At 38.5% G+C, this 11,487-nt stretch overlaps 1 protein-coding gene across 1 annotated transcript; it reads left to right on the top strand.

The window, feature by feature from the left end:
- Positions 1-247: 247 nt before the first annotated feature.
- Positions 248-9,570, top strand: LOC130962778 (uncharacterized). The gene is made up of 3 exons (XM_057888945.1): positions 248-633; positions 710-852; positions 9,308-9,570. The coding sequence occupies exons 1-3, from the start codon at positions 248-250 to the stop codon at positions 9,568-9,570; spliced, it is 792 nt and encodes a 263-aa protein (XP_057744928.1).
- Positions 9,571-11,487: the final 1,917 nt, after the last annotated feature.

The raw sequence follows: 11,487 nt of genomic DNA, 5'->3' as shown, positions 1-11,487 counted from the left end.
CCTTAATATCAATTGTTTGGTGTGAATAGGAACCAAATGTCGTCTCACGGATTCGAGCGAGGTGCTCAGAGGAAAAATCATAGGACCGAACCGATGCAAAAACCTCGAGATGGAAGCATTGGGTGTTGGTACAAGAAATGTAGGTCAATACTACAGGTCTATGACCCTTACTGATTTCCTTTAGAATGGTCCACCTCAGTTTAATGGAAATACCAATGCGTTGTAAGCTGATCGATGGTTTCGAGACATGAAGAGGTTTTTGTACACTCAGCATGTTCCTGAAGTACAATCAGTGGAAATAGTGACCTATATGTTAAAGGGAGTTGCTCAGAAATTGTGGCCGGAGTTATGTTATACCTTGCAAATAGAGTTAATAGATATCCCTTGGAATAGATTCAAGATGGAATTTTACGAGAAATATTTCTTGCATGCACTTCGCACTGCAAAGAAGTTGGAGTTAATGCAGCTGAAGCAAAAGAATATGTCTGTTGCTGACTATACCCGTGAATTCAACAACATGTGCCGCCTTTCAAGAGTTTGTCAAGGAAATCCAGCCGACTATGAGGAATGGAAGTGTGCTCAGTATGAGAAAGGACTTAGGAGAGACATCTTTAACTACGTGTATCTGCAAAGGTTAACGAATTTTACTTAATTAGTTAAGAAGAGTCAGTAAGCAAAAAATTATTTCATGAAGTGGGCGATGCTATAGGAAGACTATGGGGACTGCTCCAGATGAGCCACATAGAACCGGGCTAGATGAATGCTACAAGTGCGGGAAGCCGGGGCACACGGCTCAAGACTGTCCACACAGGAAACACCGGAATGTAACCGAAACCGATTTTCAGACCCGAGGTAACCATGAATTAGCCGTTGAATTTCGAACTTCCTCGTATATCATTAATATATGATATTTATTCATTATGTGTGACGCACGTTGGTAATTATCAAGCACATGTCGATGATTGGTCGAAGGTTATTAGTTGTTAAGAGGGAGTAATGTACCCCAAGTCGATGATTTGTCGAAGGTTATTAGTTGTTAAGACGGAGTAATGTTTAGTCAATTTAGAAGGGTGGATCGGTTTGAAGTAATGTTAGGTTTAAAATGGACGAGGGTTATAGATGAAGATATTCTAGAAACTGCTTTCAAGACATGTTATGGTAATTATGATTATATAATAATGTCTTTTGGGTTAACCAATGCTCCGGCAGTATTTATGGATTATATGAATAGGACTTTCCGATCGCACCTGGATAAGTTTGTTATTGTCTTTATTGATGATATTCTTGTTTACTCTAAGACTGAGGAGGAGCATTTATTGATGATAGCCTTGCCAATGACAAATTAACCCGCAAAGACACTCCGTTTGTTTGGACTCCTGAATGCGATGAGAGCTTTCAGACATTGAAGAAAAAGTTGACCACTGCACCTGTGTTAATATTACCTGAGCCGAACGAGCCATTTGAGGTGTACTGTGATGCCTCATTGAAGGGTCTAGGGTGCGTGCTAATGCAGCATCATAATGTGGTGGCGTATGCCTCATGACAGTTGAGACCTCATGAAGTTAGTTACCCTACGCACGATTTGGAACTCGCTGCGGTTGTGTTTGCCTTGAAGGTGTGGAGGCATTACCTCTATGGGGTTAAGTTCCAAGTTTTCTCTGATCATAAGAGCTTGAAGTACCTCTTTGATCAGAAAGAGCTTAATATGAGGCAGAGAAGGTGGATGGAATTGTTGAAGGACTACGACTTTGAGTTGCATTACCATCCAGGAAAGGCAAACGTAGTGGCGGATGCGTTAAGTCGGAAGTCATTATATGCGGCTTGGATGATGCTTCAAGAGGAGAAGTTGCTCAAGGGATTCGAGAGTCTGAAAATTGGTGCTCGAGAAGTATCCGGAACTTTGTGTTTGAGCCGATTAGAAATCTCAAGTGACTTTAAGTCCGAACTCCTAAAGGCTCATCAAAATGATGAAGCGTTATGGAAGGTGTTACCGGCTATTGAGCAAGGAAAACAGTGGAGAGTGTCGGAAGAAAAGGATGGGTTATGGAGATTCAAGGGTAGGATCATTGTGCCAGATGTTGGCACTTTGAGGTAAGAAATTTTAAAGGAGGCACACAAAAGTGGATTCTCCATTCACCCAGGAAGTACTAAGATGTACCATGATTTAAAGGCGATGTTTTGGTGGCCGGGTATGAAGAATGATGTGGCGGAATATGTTTCAAAGTGCTTAACTTGTCAAAAGGTAAAGATTGAACATCAAAGACCTTCCGGGATGTTGCAATCCTTAGAGATTCCACAATGGAAGTGGGAAAGTATTGCAATGGACTTCGTGTCAGGATTGCCAAGAACTAGGGCTAGTTTTGATGCTATTTGGGTGATTGTGGACCGACTGACGGAGACAGCTCACTTTTTGCCCATTCGTATGACTTACACCCTTGAGGAGCTAGCACGGTTATACATAAAGGAGATTATGAGACTTCATGGCGTACCTGCTACTATAATCTCTGATAGAGATCCTCGCTTCACTTCAAGGTTTTGGGGTGCATTTCAGAAAGCTTTTGGAACCCGATTAAGCTTGAGCACGGCTTACCATCCTCAAACAGATGGTCAATCTGAGAGGACGATCCAAACACTAGAGGATATGTTGAGAGCTTGTGTTTTGGACCAACCGGCGAGTTGGGATCGATATATGCCATTGGTGGAGTTTGCATACAATAATAGTTATCATGCGAGCATCGGAATGGCTCCGTATGAGGCCTTGTATGGGAGGAAATGTCAATCTCCGCTATGTTGGTATGAAGCTGGAGAGAAAAGCTTGTTGGGGCCGGAAATGATAGCTGAGACTACTGAACAAGTCAAGAAAATCCGAGATAGGATGCTTACGGCGCAGAGTCGTCAAAAGAGTTACGCCGATCAGAGGCGAAAGCCCTTAGAATTTGAGGAAGGAGACCATGTTTTCCTTAAGGTTACTCCAACTACAGGAATAGGTAGGGCGATTAAGGCAAAGAAGTTGAATCCTAGATACATTGGTCCATTTCAGATCCTGGAGAGGATTGGACCGGTGGCGTATCGGATGGCTCTACCACCTCATCTTTCGAATCTGCACGACGTGTTTCACGTGTCGCAGCTTCGGAAGTACACTCTTGATGCTAGCCATGTGTTGGAACCTGAGTCGGTTCAGTTAAGGGAAGATTTGACGCTTCCAATGGCTCTGGTCAGAATTGATGATACTAGTATTAAACGGTTGCGTGAAAAAGAGGTTTCATTAGCCAAAGTGGCTTGGAGTCGAGGCGATGTTGAGGAACACACTTGGGAACTTGAGTTGGAGATGCGAACAGATTATCCGCATTTATTCTCAGGTAATTGCATTTGAATTTTGTGGGCAAAATTCCCAATAAGGTGGGTAGAATGTAAAACCCGGTTAATTAACGGCTAATTAACCCATAAATGAGAATTTATTCTAGAAAGCCTAAAATGTGAATTTTATGGCTAAATGTGATAGAGGAGATTGAGATGAGAATTTCGGTACCAATTTTATAGAATTCGGACCAAGATTGGACCGAACGGGCCAAACCGGGCCAACCGGACCCAAAGTGGGCCCTTGGCCCAACACAACTAGACCAAAACCCTAGTTTTCAGCACTCTCTCTCCTCATAACACTCAAAAACACGCTGAAAAAGAGAAGAATGGGGGAAGAACACTCTCTCATACTTCTATCTCTCACTTGATCTTCAAACCACCATAACTTTTGATCTAGAGCTCCGATTGCCACTCCATTTGCGGCCACACGTTCACCGTGGAGAGCTCTACAAAACCCATACAATTAATCTTGAGGTAAGCCACATTTTGCACTTCGAAATTCCAGCCTTGTTTTCAAGTTTTATGAGCAAAAATGTTGAGATTTTAGGCTCTTTGATGTTATAGGACCCAACTCTCTTGAAGGAAAAGGTTAATCTTGTCTCCTTGGACCTTGGGTATGGTAAGATTCTCAACCCTAGTATAATTTGTGGTTCTATGATGTTTGGGTTTTGAGATGTTGTGTATGGGTGTGATGATTGTGGCTTAGGTTGTGTATATGTGAATATTGGAGCTTGATTGGTGATATTGAAAAGCTTAAAAAGGGATTTGGTGGTGAAAAATCTGTTCTTGGAGGTGTTGAGGCCTTGAGAGCTTGTGGATAAGAGATTTGGAAGTGCTCCGGTTGAGCTTGGGAAATCGGCTAAGGTATAGTTTCGGTTTCCCGTATCTAATATGTAATGTGGTAGGAAATACTTAGGCTAGAGGCCCTAAGATAGGCATTGAATTGTTGATGTTGTTGAATGGTTGATATATATGATGTGGTCATATATGTGATGATGATTAATGATGCCTTGATGGTATGATGTATGAGAAATATGCATGTTGTGATATATGCTTGATGATTGGTTATGGTTGAATTGTGGGTTGAACCATGTTGATGGTGAGTATGATATTGATTGTGTACAATGATGATTTATTGGAATTGGTGTTGTTGAGTATTGACATGAGGAAGAGTATATGATATGTCAATATATTTGAGTTTCAGCCACTTGAGTGAAGTGGGTTAAAATGATGAGATAGTGATTTTGGTAAATTGTGGTAAAGTGTCAATGTGTGAGTTGAGGAGGCTTGATGTTGAATTTGATATATTTTGATTGATTTCAAAGAAAAGGGATGAAATTGGCATGTTTTGATTGCTTTTTGAAAAGAGTTGGAAATGGATTGTTTTGAAAATGGCACTTGGTGGTTTTGTATGAAAATATGGTTTTTGGGCATACTTTGGTGGGACGTAACTTGGACTACGGATCTCTGTTTTGTACCAAATCTATTTAGAAATGAAATTGGATCCGAGATGTCCATGCCGTTCGAAGAACGGGTGAAAAATGATTTAAAATGAGAAAGTTATGTCCGTTGGAAGATTGGGGTTTAAATCTGTGAATTCTACAGCTTTTAACTTAGAAAAATTTTTAGCGGAATTACCCCTTGCGCGTGGGCGAACTTGGCGCGTACGCGCCGTTCTTCCAGAAAGCGCCATCCACGCGTGCGCGTGATGTGCGCGGGTGCGCTGATTGTGCTGCACCCAATGCCCAGCCATTTCCAGAGAGTTGTGCCAGAATTGTGCCAGCTTTGTGCCTGGGGCACGAGAGCACCCACGCGTACGCGTGGTTGACGCGTGCGCGTCGTTTGGCTATTTTTCAATCCATGCGTTAGCGTGCATGACGCTTACGCGTCTATGAGTTTTTGAGGCCATCCACGCGTGCGCGTGGAGTGCGCGTATGCGTGGCCCTGTTTTCATCCCAAAGTTGATTTTTGAGTTTTAAAAGCCAAATCTCATACTTCTAAGCCTCCGATCTTACCACTTATGTCTTAAATCATTATGATATGTCTAGCTATGAGAAGAAGGGCTAGTGAATGTGGTAACTTACGAGTGAAGCAAGGGAAAAATGAATGATCAAAGAGGATCAAAGATGATTATGTGAGATGCGGAGGATGGTGGTGGAAGTGCTTGTTATGCCATGGGCCGAAAGGCTGTAATTGTTGATGAAACGGCTGGTTATGGATTTAACCGTGAGCCGGATGGCTGGATTATTGCCGTGTTACGGCGGAGCCATGATTATGGCTATGTATAAACGCATATATATGCTGTTGAATGAATTGTGAATGTTGCACTTCCATTATCGGAGATGAGAGTTTCCCTGGGAGAAAGCAGTGGCTAGCCACCATGTGCTCCAGGTCGAGACTTGAAGCTCTTTTGACCCTATGTCGTCAGGGTGGCTGGGCACTGTGAAATTCCCGGACGAGCTCACCCCCCATAAATATTCACCAGTGATGGCGATGGATAAATATTCACCAATGATGGTGATGAATAAATATTCACCAGTGAGAGTGATGGTGATGGATCATGATTATGATCAAGTTTATAATGAGTATGACTCAAGTTGGGGAGACACGACAGAGGGACAGTCCAATGGTTAACTGCCAGGACTTGTCGGGTTGGCACTATAACTGACAGATGATATCATCAGCCACTAGGGACAGGCATTCATCATATGCATACTATATGAATTGTTTGAGATTGCCTATTTGACTGCATATTACTTGCTAATTGTCTAAATACCTTAACTGTTCCTATTTGTATATTCCTTGTCTGATATAACTGTGTTTGCTACATTATACTCCTGCTGGTGGTTGGGAGGTGAGAAGGAATTGGAAAGGGAAGTATTAGTTAGACTGAAGAATCTTTAGTCAGTCGCCACATATGGTTTAGCTTGTTTATAAGCTTTGATATTATCTGGAGGAAGTTCTAGGATTGCCTTTGGCTTTCCTCTATTATTATGTATTATATATGTGGAAGCTGTTACCATGCTGGGGACCTCTGGTTCTCACCCATGCGGTTTTTGTGATTTTCAGATGCAGGGCGTGAGGTTTCCCGCTGAGGCATGCTGGAGACTTCTAGATTTGCGAAGATCCTTTGTTCTCGGGGATATGTTTTGGTTTATATATTTTGCTTAGATACTTTTATCTCCATTAAATAATACAAACTGTGATGACTCCTCTTTTGAGAGATTTTGGAGAATAGGTTTTATGTATTTGTGTCCCTTTGGGTTTCCTTTGGGGTTTTCCTTATTTTATCATATGTATATATTACTATGCTCGGACCAGTTATCTTCGCAGCCGGATTTTGAGTCTTGATATTCCTGTTTTTGACACTCCTTTGTATATATATATAATCTCGCGTTGATTATCCTTGTTCGTTACGTTATCGATCGGAGTGTTGCGCGTTCGAGTTGCGATTTTTGTTTACCCCTTTTTCTACCAAGGCTCCTAGTTATAATCAATCATTCATACTACTATACTTACTAAATTTTTATTTTACAGGTCATAATACCTTGCCATCTCTGAATTATGACTTAAGCATAAGACTCTGTATGGTAGGGTGTTACAACACAAGTTAACTCGTTCCTTGAGCGTTGCGCTTTTATTTCGTGATTTTTATTTCCATTATTCTTCAAGGCTACTACCATATTATAATTCTTCGATTATTATATAAACTCATTTTATTTTAGAGATCGTAATACTACTCCACCTCTGTTTTACGACTTAAGCGTAAAGCTTAGTGTGGTAGGATGTTACATTGTTAACAATGAATAAATTCGTCCGTTCTTCACACAAATGAGTATAAAAATATAAGACGCCAGGAAGTTGGATTTTGGTGCAAAACTAAGATTATTAGTGATACTAAACTTTATTTGATAAATATTTGTTAGAGTAAGGTCAAAATTAATATTGTAATGGGAATAACTAACCATTATTGTTAATAATGAATAAATTCGTCTATTTTTCACATAAATGAGTATAAAAATATAAGACGCTAGGAAGTTCGGTTATGGTGCGAAAGTAAAAAATTTCCTGCAACTGGGAGTTGAACCCGGATGTTCTCATCATTAAAATTGCCTGGGTGCTACTGTAAATGGTGAAATTATTGATTGCTTTTCTCGAAACTTATATTATTATTATCTTAAATTTTGGTTGATGATTTGATAGACAAGTTCCAGTATTTGTTATATCATAATATTTTTCTTCAATTCTAAAAATGAGTATTTTATTGAAGTAAAATATTTTTCTTCAATTTTATGTTTATATCAAATTAAATGTAAATGTTTATTAAAGATTATTAGTCATACTAAACTTTATTTGATAATAATTTGTTAGAGTACGGTCAAAATTAATATTGTAATGGGAATAACTAACCATTATTGTTAATAATGAATAAATTTGTCTGTTCTTCACACAAATGAATATAAAAATATAAGACGCTAGGAAGTTGGGTTTTGGTGCGAAACTAAAAAATTTCCCACAATCGGGAGTTCAACCCAGAAGTTCTCATCATTGAATTCGGCTAGGTGCTATTGCGGATGGTGAAATTGTTGAGTTCTTTTATCGAAATTTATATTATTATTATCTTAAATTTTGGTTGATGTTTTGATAGACAAGTTCCAGTATTTGTTATATCATGATATTTTTCTTCAATTTTAAAAATGAGTATTTTACTGAAGTAAAATATTTTTCTTCAGTTTTATGTTTCTATAAAATTAAATGTAAAACTACATTAAATATTATTAGTGATACTAAACCTTATTTGATAATAATTTGTTAGAGTAAGGTCAAAATTAATATTGTAATGGGAATAACTAACCATTATTGTTAACAATGAATAAATTCGTCCGTTCTTAACACAAATGAGTATAAAAATATAAGACGCCAAGAAGTTGGTTTTTGGGGCGAAACTAAAAAATTTTTCGCAGCCGAGAGTTGAACCCGAAAGTTCTCATCATTGAAATCAGCTTGGTGCTACTACGGATGGTGAAATTGTTGAGTACTTTTCTCGAAATTTATATTATTATTATCCTAATTTTTGGTTGATGTTTTAATAGACAAGTTCCAGTATTTGTTATATCATGATATTTTTCTTCAATTCTAAAAATGAGTATTTTATTGAAGTAAAATATTTTTCTTTAGTTTTATGTTTATATCAAATTAAATGTAAAAGTATATTAAAGATTATTAGTGATACTAAACTTTATTTGAAAATAATTTGTTAGAGTAAAATCAAAATTAATACTGTAATAGGAATAACTAACCATTATTGTTAACAATGAATAAATTCGTCCGTTCTTCACACAAATGAGTATAAAAATATAAGACGCCAGGAAGTTGGATTTTGGTGCGAAACTAAAAAATTTTCCACAGCCGGGAGTTGAACCCAGAAGTTCTCACCATTGAAATCGCCTGTGTAAGATCCAGTATTTAAAAAAAAAAAAATATATATATATATATATATATATTATGAGTTAGTTTCAATTTATTTATTTATTTATTAAAGAATTTATTTTTAAAAATTATTTTATTAAAAGTAATTAAATTTAAGTTTTGATAATTAAATTAAAAATTTTACTTAATCTCATAATCATTAAGTAATTTTCTATATTTAAATTATACAACTTTACAGTTATAAAAGGATAAAAATTTTATATGATTTAATTTAAATAATTGAGATTTTAGAATTTAATACTTTAATTTTATAAACAAAAAAAATAAATTATATTATCTCCAATTTTAAATTAAAATACTTATTAAAAGTTAATTAACAAATTTATAATTAAATAATATTTTAAAATAATTTTGAGGGACTAAATTAAATTTTTAATTAATACTCTATACCTCTAATTTTATTAAAATGATCTAAATCACTTTATTCTAACCTTAATTTATCACCGCCACACCTCAGCCCTTATGCCTCAGCCTTCAGCAAAAACAAAAGAAAAAAAAAGGAGAAAGGGAAAAAAACGGAGAGGGGGAAAAAAGGAGAAAAAGGGGGAAGCGGAAATAGAGAAGAGGGAGAACGAAGGGGAGAAGAGAGCCGAGGATGGAGAGGGAGGAGAAAAGGTCGCCGCTGTCCAGCTCGCACCACCATCGTCACACACTACTACTGCCTCGTGGCCACCGCCGCACCTTGTTGTCGTAATCAGAGCCACCACCGCCGTCTGTTGAAAGCATTCGCGTCGCCGCCATAACCCTTGCCGTCGTCGTTGCCATTGGACGAAGGAGAGAGAAAAAGATGCGATGTACATAGCAGCTCACTGCCGTGCTTCATCTCCGCTCACTGCCGTGCTTCATGTCATCGGGGTTTGATGAGGAAGATTCGTAGATTGGGTTTTCCAAAATCAAGGTTCGGAATTTAGTGAAGATTGGTTCTGTAACACCCTACCATACAGAGTCTTATGCTTAAGTCATAATTCAGAGATGGCAAGGTATTACGACCTCTAAAATAAAACTTTAGTACGTATAGTAGAATGAAGGATTGATTATAACTAGGAGCCTTTGTAAAAAAAAAGGGTAAACAAAAACCGCAACTCAAAAGCGCATCACTCCAAACGATAACGTAACGAACAAGGATAAACCAACGCGAGATTGTATATATACAAGGAGTGTCAAAAACAGGAATATCAAGACTCAAGATCCGGATGCGAAGATAACCGGTCCGAGCATAGCAATATATACATATGATAAAATAATGGAAACCCCAAAGGAAACCCAAAGGGACACAAATACATAAAACCTATTCTCCAAAATCTCCCATAAGAGGAGTCATCACAGTTCGTATTATTTAATGGAGATAAAAGTATCTAAGCAAAACATATAAACCAAAAACATAGTCCCGAGAACAAAGGATCTTCGCAAATCTAGAAGTCTCCAGCATGCCTCAGCGGGAAACCTCACGTCCTGCATCTGAAAACCACAAAATCCGCATGGGTGAGAACCAGAGGTCCCCAGCATGGTAACAGCTTCCACATATATAATACATAATAATAGAGGAAAGCCAAAGGCAATCCTAGAACTTCCTCCAGATAATATCAAAGCTTATAAACAAGCTAAACCATATAAGGGCATCTGACTAAAGATTCTTCAGTCTAACTAATACTTCCCTTTCCAAATCCTTCAAACCTCCCAACCACCAGCAGGAGTATATTATAGCAAACACAGTTATATCAGACAAAGGATATACAAATAGGAGCAGTTAAGACATTTAGACAATTAGCAAGTAATATGCAGTCAAATAGGCAATCCCAAACAATTCACATAGTATGCATATGATGAATGCCTATCCCTAGTGGCCGATGATATCATCTTGTCGGTTATAGAGCCAACCCGACAAGTCCTGGTCGCTAACCATTGGACTGTCCCTCTGTCGCACATCCCCAACTCGAGTTATACTCGTTATAAACTTGATCATAAACATGCTCCATATCCATCACCCTCACTGGTGAATATTTCGGGGGCGAGCTCATCCGGGTCTTTCACAGTGCCCGGCCACACTTACGACATAGGGTCAACAGAGTCTCGAGCCTCCACCTGGAGCACGTGGTGGCTAGCCACTGCTACTACCCAGGGATCTCGTGCCTCTGATAGTGGAAGTGCAAATCTCGATTATCAATAATTCAGCATAAACATGCATGAATTCTCATCCATGGATCAACATCCATATCAGCCATCCGGCTCACGGTTCAGTCCAGAACCAGCCAATGTTCATAGCATAAACAGCTATTCCGGCTCACGGTTAAATCCATAACCAGCCAATATTCATAGCATACACAGCTATTCCGGCTCACGGTTAAATCCATAACCAGCCAATATTCATAGCATACACAGCTATTTCATTAACAATTACAGCCTTTCGGCCCTCGGCATAACAAGCACTTCCACCACCATCCTCCGCATCTCACATAATCATCTTGATCCTCATTGATCATTCATTTTTCCCTTGCTTCACTCGCAAGTTACCTCATTCACTAGCCCCTTTTTAATAGCTAGGCATGTCATATGATTTAAGACATAAATGGTGAGATCGGAGGCTTAGAAGTATGAGATTTGGCTTTTAAAACTCAAAAATCAACTTTGGGATGAAAA

The sequence above is a fragment of the Arachis stenosperma genome, chromosome 2 (assembly GCF_014773155.1).
Source record: "Arachis stenosperma cultivar V10309 chromosome 2, arast.V10309.gnm1.PFL2, whole genome shotgun sequence".
NCBI classification, from domain to species: Eukaryota; Viridiplantae; Streptophyta; class Magnoliopsida; order Fabales; family Fabaceae; genus Arachis; species Arachis stenosperma.
The sequence above is the reverse complement of the archived record's forward strand: the minus strand, read 5'-3'. Positions and strand labels throughout refer to the sequence as shown.